At 44.3% G+C, this 16,099-nt stretch overlaps 1 protein-coding gene and 1 long non-coding RNA gene across 3 annotated transcripts in view; one reads left to right on the top strand and one right to left on the bottom strand.

The window, feature by feature from the left end:
- CCDC187 (coiled-coil domain containing 187) overlaps nt 1–16,099 on the top strand; it is a 90,530-nt gene that overhangs the window by 65,216 nt on the left and 9,215 nt on the right. Inside the window, exons 20-26 of one of the 2 annotated variants that reach the window (XM_066580508.1) lie at nt 5,818–5,905; nt 6,196–6,342; nt 7,752–7,921; nt 10,351–10,469; nt 12,462–12,580; nt 13,414–13,499; nt 14,190–14,266. In XM_066580508.1, the coding sequence (XP_066436605.1) occupies nt 5,818–5,905; nt 6,196–6,342; nt 7,752–7,921; nt 10,351–10,469; nt 12,462–12,580; nt 13,414–13,499; nt 14,190–14,266 (806 nt within the window). Of the gene's footprint in view, nt 1–5,817; nt 5,906–6,195; nt 6,343–7,751; nt 7,922–10,347; nt 10,470–12,461; nt 12,581–13,413; nt 13,500–14,189; nt 14,267–16,099 lie in introns of both variants that reach the window. The other variant, XM_066580507.1, reaches the window with a different exon arrangement.
- Nucleotides 14,027–15,723, bottom strand: LOC136580167 (uncharacterized). The gene is made up of 2 exons (XR_010786944.1): nt 15,528–15,723; nt 14,027–14,097 (listed from the first exon to the last, which is right to left on the bottom strand). It is a non-coding gene; the product is annotated as an uncharacterized lncRNA (long non-coding RNA).

Below are 16,099 nucleotides of genomic sequence, written 5' to 3'. Positions count from 1 at the left end.
TGGGCATAGAATAAGCTCCACTTTTCTTGGACCAGGGCTTCTATTATTAGGCTGCAGGGACAGACTGAGAATTTGGGTAGTGCCCGCAGGCCCATGGCCAAAGGGGGTGGGGAGTCACAACCTCTTGGTCAATGAAAACTGTACCTAAAGTTAAAATGTGTGGGGTCTGCGACAAAAAGAAATAAACTAGAAGTGGAAAACGCCCTGCAAATTAATTTTATTAACCCAAATCAAGTGTATGATGACTCTTGTATTTTTTTTTAATGAACTCATTATCTTTAACCGCTTAGTGACCACCAATACGCCTTTTTACGGAAGTCACTAATGAGCTTTAAACCCATGCATACAGCTTTTAAGGCGTTGGCTTGGCTGACTACTGACAGCCAGGCTCCTGCTCTAACCACAAGGTAAGGAGAAACCTCAGATTCTGGCAGTGTAACCCCTTACGTGCCACATTCCATGGCAACTGTAGCATGAAAGCATATGACCGGGAGGGAGCAATGCTATCACAACGTATCAATGGGCTGCTATGGCAGCCAAAGGTCTGACAAGGTCCTCTGTGTCTGCCATGTAACTCAACTCAACTCGAAAAAAGCGATACTCGTTCGAGTAATTGCTCTAAACAAGCATGTTCGCTCATCTCTAGCGTTCATAATAGAGATTACCGTGTTCATAATGACCCAGACAATGAAAATCTTTTGTTATTGATCCCGCTTGGTGAACGCCATAAAAATCATTTTAAAATGTAATACCAAAATTGTTTTTCTTTTGTTGTTTTTGCCTCCCAAAAAACACAATAAAAAGCAATCCAAAAGTCACATGTACCTCCGGTACTTACAAAAAGTATAACAAAAAACCAATGCCTTATATAGCTCCGTTGCTAGAAAAATAAAAAATGTTATGGGTCTTATAATGCAGCGATGCGGATTCAATTGTTTTTCATTAAAAATGTGTGTGTTTTGTGCAAAAGTAGTAAAAAATGTTCTATATAAATTTGGTATTGCAGGAATCATGCTGATCCAAATAAGAAAAGTATTAGGTTATGTTCAGCGAATGGTGAACGCTGTGTGAAGAAAACCCAAAAAGCAATGGAGGAATTTCTGTGGAGGGAGGGAGGGAGGGAGGGAGGAAATTTGAAATCTCCCCCACCCCCAAACAAATGTGATAGAAGTTATACAACACATTATATGAACCCCAGAGTGGTGCCATTAAATACAAGTCTTCCCACAAAAAACAAGCACTCACTTGGCTATGTCAACGAATTATGGCTCTTGCAATGCAATTAGGAAAATCGCTTGGTCCAGGGGCGTAACTAAAGGCTCAGGGGCCCTGATGCAAAAGGTGAGCACCCCCCCCCCCCCCTCCCCCTCTATCTGTACCTGTACCCGTACCCATACCTAAACTATGCTGCACAGAGGCGTAACTTGAAGCTCCCGGGCCCCAATGCAAAACCTGTAACAGGGCCCCAACTATAATGCTTTATTCATAGTACTGGGCTCCCTATATGGAGAAGAGAGGCCGTATGGGCCCCCTAAGGCTCCTGGGCCCGGGTGCAACCGCATCCTCTATAGTTACGCCCCTGGCTTGGTCCTTAGGGCGCAAAATAGGCTTTCCACTAAGTGGTTAATGCCTGGGGGGCCCGAATCACTCTTTCTGTTCCAATCCTTAAGCCATCACAACTTCTTTGTAGAATATTGTGCAGCGGCCCAGGACCAGACCTTGAGCTGAGGGGACGGCGGGGTATGCTTTGGCAGACAGCTCATGGTGGCTGTACCATCTCCCTCTTTCCAAGATGGCCGAAGGGTAGCCCAGCCACCCGCTGGGGGAGACTGAAAGGGGGTTTTACCTGGTTCTCTCAGCGGTGCCCTTGTTTTGTCATCGTGACGTCAGTGCCCCTGAATAAGTGACGAATTCACTCATCCAGAATAAAGTGCAGATCCATTTTCCAGACACCAGACATTAACTCATTCATGCCCTGTTTTGGGTTAAGACAGATAACACTGTACCATTCAACACTCCTAACAGTGACACGAGACACACATAAAACATACAGACTCTGGAGGGACCCCAACCCTGGGCCACTACTGCAGCTATGATATGTGGTGTTTCATAGTCAACCAAGGTAAGATTCAGCATTGCTGTGATATTCTATTTAAATCTCTCACAGTTTTCAGGACTTATGTTTGAGCTAGTGAATGGAAACATTTTTGCTTACATCCAGATGCCGAAAACTAGTACTGCCATACGTAATACGGCAATTGTATCCTCTCTGTACAGTCTACTGCAAGATGAGCAGTGTGGACTCTGATGCATAGTACCTGCACGGGCCCAGGACCCTTATGGGACCCATAAGGCCTTTCTTCTCCCTACAGTAGTAGTATGAATAAAGCATTATAGTTGGGGTGCCCTGTTACAGATTTTGCATTGGGGCCCCGAATCTTCAAGTTACGCCTCTGCCTGCACTGATACCCCCGGGGGTGAGCGGGGGGTTGTAGAGGGGAGTCGGGGGGAGAGAGAGAGAGCTCCCCCCTGTTCCCCACTGCTATCGCCCGCTCCACCACGCCGCCCCCCGGCGCCCCCAAATCTTTTTGCCAGAGTAGTCAGTTACTCGAAAAAAGCGGTGCTCGATTGCGAAATCGCCCTAAACGAGTACGTTCGCTCATCTCTAATTAAGACACAAAGTACTGTATAATAGAGCATTTCAGAGGGGTCCTTTACAGATGTATGTCTGACAGGTGGGGATCTTAGCACTTCGGGGAACAAGAGTCTCATTTTCCTGTTGCACAATAAGGGTGAAATCTCACAGTGCGGCTGCCCACAATAGGGCCAAACCACATCCACCTATGGTGGCCAATGGCTGCGTGATTTAATGGTAAAATTGTATGCCAGTCAGCCACTATGTTCGGGCTTGGTGTATCCTTGTGTGACCAGCCATGCCTTGTTGTTTGATCCTTAAATGTGGCCACAAGAGGATGAGAAGCCTATAGTATTCCATTAGCGACCGGCCTATTTTGCACCTTAAAGGGGTTGTCCCGCGAAAGCAAGTGGGTCTATACACTTCTGTATGGCCATATTAATGCACTTTGTAATGTACATTGTGCATTAATTATGAGCCATACAGAAGTTTTCAGAAGTTATTCACTTACCTGTTCCGTTGCTAGCGTCCTCGTCTCCATGGTGCCGTCTAATTTTCAGCGTCTAATCGCCAGATTAGACGTACTTGCGCAGTCTGGGTCTTCTGCTTTTCTCAATGGGGCCGCTCGTGCCGGAGAGCGGCTCCTTGTAGCTCCGCCCCGTCACGTGCCGATTCCAGCCAATCAGGAGGCTGGAATCGGCAATGGACCGCACAGAAGCCCTGCGGTCCACCGAGGGAGAAGATCCCGGCGGCCATCTTCAGCAGGTAAGTAAGAAGTCACCGGAGCGCGGGGATTCAGGTAAGCGCTGTCCGGTTTTCTTGTTTAACCCCTGCATCGGGGGTTGTCTCGCGCCGAACGGGGGGGCTGTTGAAAAAAAAAAAAACCCGTTTCGGCGCGGGACAACCCCTTTAATGATCAGGCAATTTTTTTAAGTTCATATGTTGTTACCTTGCAAGAGCTAATAAGGAAGATGGAATAATACCTCCACAGCGCCACCTATTGGAAGGCAGCATTCCTTTAAGCCAAAGTTAGATTCTTTATACAAGCCTTGTAACAATGACTGGGAATTAAAAGCAAAGCCAGACTCCATGCCCAGACAGCTGTTTCAGGCTACTTGCCCTTCATCACTGTAGAGTAGGAGTCTGGCTTTGCTAGTGAGAGGCTTTTAATTCCTAGTCATTGTTACAAGTCTTGTATAAAGAGTCTGACTTTGGCTTGAAGGAATGCTACCTTCCAATAGGTGGCGCTGTGGAGGTATTATTCCTTCTCCCTTATTTGCATATTACCCAGAGGAGCATGAATGGCCTTTTGAGTTTCCTCACTCCGTCTAGGTGCTCTCCCTAAGGAGAAAAGATTGCAAGAGCTATAACATTTCTATTTTTTGGTGGACATAATTGTATTTGCATCGCTTCACTCTTTCCACAACCCATAATATTTTAATGTTTTGGCCAAATAAGCTGCAGGAGGCCTTTTTTTTTGTGAGGCGAACTACAGTTTCCTTTCGTACAATTTTGGGTTACATGTGACTTTTTGATAACTTTTTATTGCTTTTATTTTAGGCACATAAATGACATTTTGTTGTGTTGGCTATTAATCTTTTTTTACAACATCTACCCTGGGGTATAACAGACAATATTTTTATAGTACAGGTTATGATGAACATAGTGATGCGTAATGTTTTTCTATGATAAAGGGGGTTTGTAAGGAAAAAGTGGGGGCTCTTTCTTTCTTTTTTTTTGTAACTTTTTTTGAACTTTATTTTTTTTTTTGCCCTTTCAAGGGACTTAAAGATGCGATCGCTCACTAATATATTACTGTGCTCTACCTATGTAGTGCAGTATAGTGTACTTTTCGTATATCCGCAATCAGACTCTGCAGGAGGCCAGAGGCAAGGTCTAATAGGATGGCACATCTGGCAGATCCGGAGGCTTTAATGAGGCCTCCGGCTGCCATGGACATCCATCGACACCATGTGATCACATAGCAGGGTGCCAATGGTTGACAGGGCGAGCTACCTCCCCCTTATAGAAACAAGCATGGTGCCAGCAGCACAATCCAGAGCTCTTTAGTAGTGAAGCAACATGCGAAGTTACCTGGAACCAGAATCAATGGATCCCATCTAGAACCATAGAAGGGAGACATGACAGCCTTCAAGGTGCAAAATGTAGAAGTCTTTATTCCTCCAAGAACATAAAAGCAGCAACGCTTTTGAGCGAACTGCTTCCATATTCGTAGATTTATATCAATGAAACTATGGGTTTTTCTTGATCTCCTCTTTATAACATTCTTTTTGAGATTTGATTGGCGGATCTCTCTATATAAGTAAATTGTCATTCTGGGAGCGGCTGATTGATATATGTTTGTAACATCCCTTTCATCGCTTATGCAAATGTTTTTGGCAATCTCACATATATGAAGGATGTGTTTAGGCGCGATGGTTTGACGCACAAATATGACGTTTTACGAACATCATCTTGTGGGATTTGGCGATTGTATTCTTGCAGGCTGATCAAAGATGATGTAAGTGTGTTGGATTTGCTTTTGGGAAGGGCTTATATTACTAATTCTTTCTTGAGTAACTCTATATATATGAGGCACTTTTATGTATGAGCCACCTCCTTCTGTCAGTATCTTACCTACCATGATGGCTATTCATCACGGCATGTAAGGGGTTAAACAATTGGAAACAAACGCTTCTCCGTTCCTGATCGTTAGTGCAGGGATTCCCGAGCCAACCTTAGATTAGGCTGCTGTAAAAACAGTGGCCCAGCCTAATGGGTTGAAGAAGCTTGGCCATCTCTCTCCTGCTTTGCAGTCAAGCACCTAAGTTTAACCCTTTGCAATCCAATTTTGGATTGAGGGTTTCCTAGGGGGCTTTCTCTTTCTGCTATTATACAACGGCGCCATCTGCTGGCCACAGCCAGTACTGTGGTATAGGACATGCTGGAGAGGCACCCAACAACAGAGCGGCCAGTAATATACAGTAAGAATACCCTGCCGAACGTCTTCAGACATCGGAGCTGTACAGCCTTCAATCAGAATGTCTTAAGACGTCAGACAGTGGATTGGAAAGGGTTAACGGAGTAACAGGGTCACAGGACTCCTTTTCCCCAACACCTCGGGGTCTCAGACGAGTTTACTAAAAACCAGTTAATCCCAGTTGATTTCTTGTTTTCTTCAGATATTGGAAATCGAAGAACGAGCCAATTAAGATGGAAGAGCTTGTGAGTCAGGAACTTGAAATCCAGAGAAACCTAAAAGAAGAGCAGGTACCAAAAAACCAGCGACTGACGGGGACTGTGTGGTCATGTGCTTATTATGGGTGATGTCCGCATATGGAAGCTGGCTGATAATTTACTTAAACAGTGGAAACAGTGATATGACTTGTTACTTTCCATTCTCCAATCTTATCACTGTACAGATTATCCTTATCAGGAGCTGAGAATGTGGCCGCTTGTCACACAGCTCTCGCTCGTAGAATCAACATGTATATATAGTGGAGCTAGGTAAAAAACTCTTTCAGATCATTGCTTGTATACAGGTCATTTTGTCCCCCCAGGCAGAAATTAGGCACTTGCACAACGTCTACAAGGCTGCCCACCAGGAGAGGAAGTTATTGCTGAGACAGCAGAAGGAGATACTGAGGATACAGCAGTCGGCAGCCCATATCCAGCATAAACTGCACAAGTCTGGGGTGACGCCTCAGGTATGGACTAGGAAAGTAGCTTTATTTTTGTTCTAAATGATACAGCCTTGCTTGTGAAAACCTGCCCTGACCTAGTCCTGCTCACAGGGCTGCAGAGAGGGTGTCACAGTGCATCCAGTGTAGACAATCCTCTGTGAGCTAAACACAACAGCAACATAAAAAAATCTCTCTACAGTCCCGGAATCCAGGCTGATCATACTTACCTACACATATTGTAACACCCCCAGCAGTTGTGTGAGCTGGGGGATTGTAATGCTTTAATTCCTGTTTTCAAGATCTGTACTTACTGGCAGTGGATGGAAACACGGGATATTCGAAAATTACAATGATTTTGCATTATGCATCGATTAGGATAACACTATCAACACATAGATACGATAAGCAGCAAAAACTGGTGACACAGCTCAACCTTCCAATGACAACAATCAGCAGAAAAATGCATTTCGGGGTATAAAACCCCCTTTTCAGATTAGCTTGGATAGATACTACAATTTGATTACTGTAGTATTGCAATGTGTCCACAGTTGTCAGGGCTCGAACCCACAACCTCCTGCACTCCAGGTGGCAGCTCTCTCCATTAGGTCATCCAGGACCTGGACAGCTCCTCTACTGAAATCTAGCCATGCTTCTCTGTTTCCCTGTGTTGACTCCACCCTGTTCTTGATTAAACATCCTATATAAACCTGGCCCTGTTCCCTCCTCCCTTGTGTGATTATTATGCTCCACTAGCCATTGATCATGCTTATGCTCCACTTCCGCTTCCTCCTCTGCTATTCAACTGAGACCTTCTGATATCAACCCCTGGTTTCCCTTCTAAAAACACTACCCACCTCCTCTATTTCTACCATGACACTGAGACCTTCTGATACCGACCTCTGGCTTACCTTCTGACAACGCTACCCGCCTCCTTCATTTGTACTGCAAACAAGGCCTCCCGTTGCTGACTCCTGGTTCATCCCTGTCTACGCTCTCTAGACCTGCGGCTACTACACCTGAGGCTCAAACCCAGTGCCTGAAACCTCTACACCAGTTTTTGTTGTTTATAGTATCTGTTTCTACTTGCGCCCACAGTGGAGCATACACCTGGTTGGCAGCACCTCCATACCATCCAACACCTATTGACTCGCCATCCCTCATGCTTTTAGGGGCTTTTAGGGCCTACCTATATTACTGGTTTGTTCCATCCATTGTTTTCTCCTGGACTTATCAACACATAAAACAATGCATTAGTTTGCTAAATCTCCTCTATTGAGTCATGTTAGTCATTGATCTTGACAGGTTATTAGGACACCACATCAAGGCTTGGGTTATCCTATTTTGTGGTGCTATCAGGCTTTCTGTCTTGGGTGGACTTCTGCTTTGTCCTTCTGATTTTCTGTTCAGGACTTGAGGCGTATTCTTCTCTGTAGGTTTCAGAACTGATTGATCTTGATCCTTCCACTCAACTGGCAAGACACCGCACATTCCATGAATCCACGTTGGCTTCTGAGCATCTGAACCAGAATACGCAGTCATCCATTTCCGAGCTCTCTGAGGATGATGACATCACAGAAAAAACTCAACCAACCGAAACATATCAGTATGTAGTATAGTGACCACCTCAGAAAGAAGCCATCATAAGACTCTTCATATCTGCTTTGTAGCTTCCGTTTATAACAGAAGCCATGGCACAGTGCCAAGTCGATCATATGATAGATACCAACAGCACCCAATGCATCTAAAGTCGAAAATGACACAACTTTGTAAATAGTCTTGCGTCTGCAGCTCCTTTGGTATCATGTCTCTCCATGGTAACAACTAAAAAGTCTGTATAGTCTCATCCTGTCGTCACGTCAGATGAAAAATGACGAGTGAGCCATAATAAGGAAATAGTACAAGAGATCAGTAGGTTTAATATTTTATTTCCCAAAGTGACAATGTAAGGCATATCGGTAAATGCAAAGTTTATGAAAAACATCATTGTATTGTTCCAAGATGCACTTTATTTCTCTCTTTTTTTTTTAATTGTAATGGGAAAATGTTTACAAAAGCTCAAAATAAAAAAGATATTTGAAAAAAAAGATTCAGCTCCCATTGCCAATTAGATTTATTTACCAAATTTACAGGAATCCCGCTAAAAACAATAAAGCAAGAACAATTTAAATAGCTCAACACACAAAATGACTACTGCAGTCTCAGAATTATTCAACCCCCTAAAGACAATCCCTCATCTGAGCACGCATTTGCAAATCAGGTATTGTCTCAAGCACACCTAGTACAACTAATCAATGGCTTCATTAGTTTCATCAGGTGTGCTTGAGATAAAACACATCAAATACCTGGACTGGCTAGGCTAATTGTCATTTAAACTAAGATCATGAGCGCTCGTGTAGAGTATTCACACTTAAAGACTTATCGTTGGATCACAGGCTTATTGTTGGATTCTTGCTCAGGGCTTTACATTCTATTCATTACGTTAAATGGGCCATAAGCTAGGAGAATGGTCGAAAAAGAGATCATTGCTTTCCACAAACAAGGAAAAGGAGATACAGTTGGAAGCCGTTCACAAGTTGAAAGTTAAAGGAACACTAGCTACCCTACCTGGAAAGAGGGAGCTATCATCGTCTGCCAGCAGATTCCTGAGGAGACAGGTAATCAAAAACCCTCAAGTGACTGCTAAAGATCTGCAAAAATGTGGTGGCAGCAGGTTTCCATTTGCACAGTAAGGCGCCTACTAAATGCTGAAGGTTTTCATGCCTGAACTCCAAGATGTCACCTCTACTGACCTAAAAGCACGAGAAAAGTCACTTCCAATATTCTCAAAACCATGTAAGTAAGCCACAGAAGTTTTGGGATTCTGCTCTTTGGAGCACTGAAACAAAACTGGAACTTTTTGGGCTTAGGGATCAGCCGTATGTCTGGAGGAGGAAGAATGAAGCAGATGCTGAAAGAACCTCCGGCCTACAGTGAAGCATGGCAGTGGTTTGGGATGTTCTGGAGTTGCTTTGCTTCCTCAGATGCTGGAAACCTGCAGTCTGTGGAGGGCAAGATGGATTCTATCACGTATCGGGGAAATCCCAGTTGAAAACATCATACCTTCTGTGAGGAAGTCGAAGCTTGGGTGTCATTGGACCTTCCAACAGACAGACAATAATCCCGAGCACACCTCAAACCCCAAAATATTAGTGAACTGGAGGCCATTGCCTATGCGGAATGAATGGTTAAGATTCTTCAGAAGCTAGTGTCTGGCTATACATCAGATCTGCAGGTCATAACAGCAAAAGGTTCTCTACTAGAGATGAGCGAGTATACTCGCTAAAGGCAATTGCTCGAGCGAGCATTGCCTTTAGCGAGTATCTCTCCGCTCGAGACTGAAGGTTCGGGTGCCGGCGGCGGGCAGGGAGCCGCGGGGAGAGCGGGGCAGAACGGAGGGGAGATCTCTCTCTCCCTCTCTCCCCCTCGCTCCCTCCTGCTGACTGCCGCTACTCACCGCTCCCCTGCGCCGGCACCCGAACCTTCAGTCTCGAGCGGGGAGATACTCGCTAAAGGCAATGCTCGCTCGAGCAATTGCCTTTAGCGAGTATACTCGCTCATCTCTATTCTCTACTAAGTACTAAATATGCTTGTCATGGAGGGTTAGGATAATTCTAAGGCTGCAGTAGCCATTAAAAAATGGCATTTTGTGGTGAATTTGGAGAAACCACCTGTTATATTAGTTGTGTTGAGCGAGTTAAATAGTTCTAGCTGAAAGTTTTTACATTTGTCAAATAAACCTAATTTTTAATAAGAAAGGGGGGTGAAATAATGATTGCAACTGGTAACCTACCAAATGTATGTTAGAAAGAAGTAGGGGACAGATGAAAGAAGGTATGACCAGTTTAGATAGGGTTTGCTTGTAGCATGTTACCATGGAGACACATAGATTTGCATAGCAGCTGTAGACAAAAAATTTTTTCTGTATTTTTGAGACTGTAAAGCTGCTTTTACACCTTTGTTGAGGCCATGGCAGATAGTTTTCTTTCTCAGTAGGGTGCAGACGGCAGAGGATGGGAGTATATCCCCTGGTCCAGGGGTCTTCGACAACTCAACGCTTAGAAGTTTCCCTCAGAGCAGAGAAGTAGCAGATGAGGAGGAGGACTATATTCCAGGTGATGTCACTGTAGTCACCTTTTTGTTTTTTTCATTGTGATTACTGACCCTTATGCAAAATGATTGCAGTCTGTAGTTGATTACTATTGTCAAAGGTAATTTACTCTCAGTAAAAGTTTCCAGATGTTACATTATTGTCTGTTTCTGTGTCTTTATCTCCTTCCTGATATCTGCCTTACATGTACAGCAGATGCCCGGAGTTGCTGTATAGAGCAGACTCCAGAGGCAGGCCTACTGTATATGTGGTGGACATTGGCTGTCTTTGACAGCTGATACCTGATCCACAACTGTCGCGATCAGGGATAACTCCGATCTGGCAGTTAACCCTTTAGTTGTCCGACCGTGGCATTTCAATGGCCAGATAAAGGAAGGTGGCCCCCTTTGTCACCTAAACCGCCCACCTGCCATGAGATCGCGGGTTGCTGTATGGTTATCATGGCAGTCTGGAGCCTTGTGAAGGCCTCCATGCATGTCATGGCTGGCTTCCTATTAAGTCCTGCCTGTAACCAAACAATATACTGCACTGCTAACAATCACAATTTCAAGTCCCCTATGGCAACTACATAAAAAAAATAAATAAATAAAATTTCTCAATGTACATGGTGACAGGATATCTTAATCTGCGACATACTAATTCAATGTATTGCATGGAGTTGGATTTCATAGCAATAGATTTGTACAGAAACTTTCTTACCATGTATTGATGTAAAAATGTAATAAAAATAGTTAATGAGAAAAAAAAGTATAAATTAATGAATTTAAAGTGGTTGTACCAAAATTAACTTTTATCACCTATCTAAAGGATAGGTGATAGTAGTCTGATCATTTGGGTTCTCACTAATGAGACCGACACTGATTACGGGAATAGAGGTCCCATATCCCTCTTCCTTCTTACTGCAAGCTAGCTGTACTCCTCACAGTGAGGAGGAGATGGAATGAAGGGGCGGTCGCACATACATGGTGCAACTCCATTCATTTTTAATGGGACTGTCGGAGATACCTTAGCTATTTCCCCCAACCCCATTGAGATGAATGGAGTGGTGCCATGCAGGTGCGACTGCTGCTCCATCCAATCAGACATCACTGTGGTTGGATGCAGCCAGCCCGCAGGGACAGAGGTGAGGGATGCAGGACCCCTGCTCTTAGGATCGGTGGGAATCTCAGCAGTGCGACCCCCACCAATCAGACGTTTAGCACCTATCCTGTGGATAAGTTGTCATATGAAAAAAAATTAAAAATGGAATTGCTGCATCCGTAAACATCCAGTGTATAAACATGTATAGGGTACCAAGACAGACACCTGACCACAAATAACACTAAACAGAATCTGTCCGTTCAGATGATGGGGAGATAAGTACTCATCTGTTGGTTAGTGGGACTATCCATCTAGACTTCTATGTTAACATTGATTCTTAGTAGTAAAAAAGTCAACACTTTCTAGGTACTTAATATACCTCTAATGTAAAGTGTTATATATTGTATGGGGTAGGATTAATCCCTTGAGGCAGAGGAGTAACTTGAAGCTCCCAGGCCCCGATGCAAAACCTGTAACAGGCCCCCCAACTATAATGCTTTACTTATAGTACTGGGCTCCCTATATGGAGAAGAGAGGCCTTATGGGCCCCCTAAGGCTCCTGGACCCGGGTGCAACCGCATCCCCTGCATCCTTTATAGTTACGTCCCTGCCTTAAGGACAATATGGTGGAATGACTCTCCGGCACTGAGCAGGGGGTTGGAACCGACGACCCTGGAGGTCCCTTCCAACTCAACCATTCTAGGATTCTATGACTCTCAACCATAGCTTGTAAAGATGGAGTGTATAGAATGGTCCTACACATTTCTCTGGAGGTCACAGATTATCAGAGACCCCAATAAACCTCAAAGGTGATTTTACTTAATCTGATGTAGAGGGTTTAGTCAGTATGCCCGATGGAGATGAAATGACCTGCCCAAACGAGCAGGCCGTCCTAATGTGTCTTTATGTATTGCAGATGGATCAGCTGAGGGCAATGCTTTATCAGGATCTCCTCAGAATCATCTGACTAGTCCATTTTGGTCACAAGAAGACCAGCGCAATCGCTCAACGGCAAGACAGAGGGACAGAGCTCATGTATGCAGCCGTCATATACCTAATAGCATAGCAGCTTTGTATTACATACGAGAGTTATACAGTAGTGCGGGTCTCCCCAAATAGAGTGCAGGAACCATTTCTGCCCCCTCAGGTACAACCACAACCTCCATAGTTCCATCCCTGTATATAGCAAATACTGTATTCTCCTTTTTATATTGGACCGTGCAAAACTAAAATTGTATGACACAAGAAATTTCCCCCACAATTGCCACATATTTAGGTATATTAGTAGTCCCTGTGCAATATAGAGTCATTCTGGATTTACACCAGACCACTATTGTCCAAGTAGTCACTCAATAAAGTAAATGTAAGGACTTTTCCACACTTGCGGTTTTTCTTGTGCATTTTTTTCACGCGATATTGCTGCTTTTTTTTTTTTTACGCGAATGTCAATGGGACTTTCTAATGCTACAAACGCATCACACAAAAATCGCAACTGGGTGACGAGTGAGAATTTATTCACGAGTCGCTTTGTTTTTTTTGGTTCTTTTTATTTTTTTCAATATTTCAAGCCTTGTGTAAGAGGAAAAAAGTTTTTACATTTTTATTTCAATGCCAGGATTACCAATGACTGCAGCCTATGCAGTATCTAATGGTCTAAAGGAGTGATTAGATGACCAAGCCCTTATTTCACTCCTTAGCTGGAAAAACCAATATGTGACAATCAGAGAGCAAATATGCTCTCTGATTGATGGTGGTGGTGTTGGGGGATGATAACATAAACAAAAATTCATGGGTCTCTTCCCTGGGACAGAGAGATATACTGTAAATCATATTATAATATGTTAATTCTCCATGTATGATTTCATTAGGAAGAGAACATCCCTGCTAACCAAAAAGAGCTGGAGACCACCAAGAATATACAAGACCTAGACAGGGTTACTGCAGGAGAATCCAGGTAAAAATGTGGACCTTGCCAAAGTCACCAGTCAAAAAAATCTAACCTTTATGGTGCCTGGCAAACTCTTAAAGGGGCATTCCAGATAATAATTGTATTTATTTATAGGGTTAGAATGGCATAAAAAAGATGTGTTCATCACCTCACCAATCCGTGGCAGATCTTATTCCAACACTTCTCGGATTCCTCTGTCTTCTCTGCTCCCTGGTTCCACTCGACTCGACTGTTCAGTCAATCACTGGCTGAGGCTGGTCACTGCAGTGGTCAATAATTGACTAGGTGGTCATTTCCTGCATGTCGAGAGGGACCAGGAAGTAGAAACCAACATGGAATCCAAGACGTCTCTTGTTTGGGGGGTTTTCTTGCCCTTCTGACCATTACTTAAAAAAAATTGTCACCCTGACAACTCTTTCTAAGGTTGTTGTCGGCTATTATGGATCAGACAGGTAGTTTTTCCTTTTATTGCATCTGTTGTTAGACACCTGGGGCTAGGCGGCACTTATCTTACCTGTCGGCACTTTTCTTACCTGTCGCATTGAAGGTGAGTCAGTCATCTGTGCTTCAGCCAGCAGTTATCCAGTGTCTGGCCTCCTTATATCTGTAGACGGCAGTGGTTAGTTTAATAATGTTTGCTGTAGTCAAGCATGCAAATATTCAAGGTTACTCATATAATATTCGTTTATACTCCAGGGTAAGTCTCAGCTTGGAGGATGATGATAAAGAGAGAGAACGTGCAGAAGCTGAGTGCTCAGAAGAACTTAGAAAAGGTAAGATATGCTTGGACTTTTATTATCTAACATAATTATACACATAAATCACAGGAGGCGGATATACTTACTGGTATACTGATACAAAATACAAGGGCAGGTATAGACACCACATCCCACAGCATGCAGATAGACCAATTGTTATATGGAGGAGCATTTCACAGATGCAATATACTGATGAACAACCACTCACCCACCTACCACATATTGGGAGAAGAGGCTGCTTAGTATTATACTTGTACACAGATAAGGCATACAAAGGGTACCAGTTCCACTGATCTAACGTGTTTTCCCGAAAATAAGACACTGTCTTATATTTTGTTTTGCTCCAAAAAGGGCACAGTGTCTTATTTTCAGGGGGCTTGTACTTACCTGGTCTGCAGCGTCTCAATGCCTCCTGATGGTGTCCTGGTGTCCCGCGGCGGCGCAGCGTCCTCCTCGTCTCACAGATGCCTTCTGCTGGCGACGGGGCTTTGAATCCCCCACCTCCAGCAGACGCGAGCGCTGTGATTGGCTAATCGAGCGCTGGCAGCCAATCCCAGCCGGCGCTCGATGAACCAATCACAGCGCTCGCTTCTGCTGGAGGTGGGGAATTCAAAGCCCCGTCAATGCCAGAAGGCATCTGTGAGACGCAGGAGGACGCCGCCACGCCGGAGAGCCGCCAGAGACCATCGGGACGCCGCGGAGCAGGTGAGTATCGATTTTTTTGGGGTGGGGGAGGGGTACCCATCAGGGGAGGCCTTTTTATTTCAAGCCTCCCCCCAAAAACCCGATAGGTCTTACTATCGGGGTAGGACCTATTTTCAGGGAAACACGGTAAGTAGGCTTACAGCCTCTAAATGACGCCCCATTAATAGGTTGAGAGTGGTTGTTCATCAGTATATTGCACCTGTACAATACTCCTCCATATAGCAATTTACCTGTCTATATGCTGCGGGATGTGGTGTCTATAGCTTCCCTTGTATTTTGTATCTGTATACCAGTAAGTATGGCCGCCTTCTGTGATTACGTACTTATACATGTTATTGTGAGTACATATTGATAGCAGGCAAGGTTTAATCTCTGAACAGCTGCAAAATTGTATGAAAGTTGGTGAAAATTAGAATTGGGTTAAAGTTGAAGGTGGGTGCAAGGTCAGGGCATTTAGATATTAGCATTGTCCCAGTGCACCATGTGATTGGAACCCATTTAAATGGGTTATCCAGGGGACAAAAATGTTTTTGCAAAATGAGCTGTACCAACATCGGAAAACTATACTCACCGTCCCTGCAGCTCCCGTTTCGTTGGTGCCCAGTTCCATGCTAGTCTTCACTTACAGCTGCAGAGCAATGATATCTTCACAATGGAACATGTGACTGTTACAGCTATTCCTCAGCTGAAGTGAGATGGTGATTGGCTGCAACAACCATAGGTCCTGATCAGCGGCCACTAGGAAGGTTGTTGTTGTGTTCAGACACTGAATTGGAGCCGTAGATGTGGTAGCCATAGGTCTGGAGAAGGATCAAGGAAAGACAGGAATCGGTAACTGGAGGTCTCGTGTCGCAGTACAAATGGCAGGGGCAGGTAGCATTGTCGGCAAGGAAGCCAGGGTTTGATATCAGTAGGTCTTTAGTAGAAATAGCAGAGGAGCAGGCAGGAGTGAAGCTTGATCAAGGCTGTGGAGCAGAATAATCTCGCAAGGAGCTGGAGGAAGGGTCAGGCTTTTATAGGAAGTCCTAATCAGAAGCAGAGCAGGACCAAGACAGGAAACCAGATCAGGAGTACAGGATCATGGCTTAGCTCAGCAGGGGAACTGTCCATATGGTTAGATGGTTCAGGAGGGAGAGCTGCTGA

The sequence above is a fragment of the Eleutherodactylus coqui genome, chromosome 10 (assembly GCF_035609145.1).
Source record: "Eleutherodactylus coqui strain aEleCoq1 chromosome 10, aEleCoq1.hap1, whole genome shotgun sequence".
In the NCBI taxonomy this organism is placed as follows: Eukaryota; Metazoa; Chordata; class Amphibia; order Anura; family Eleutherodactylidae; genus Eleutherodactylus; species Eleutherodactylus coqui.
The sequence above is the reverse complement of the archived record's forward strand: the minus strand, read 5'-3'. Positions and strand labels throughout refer to the sequence as shown.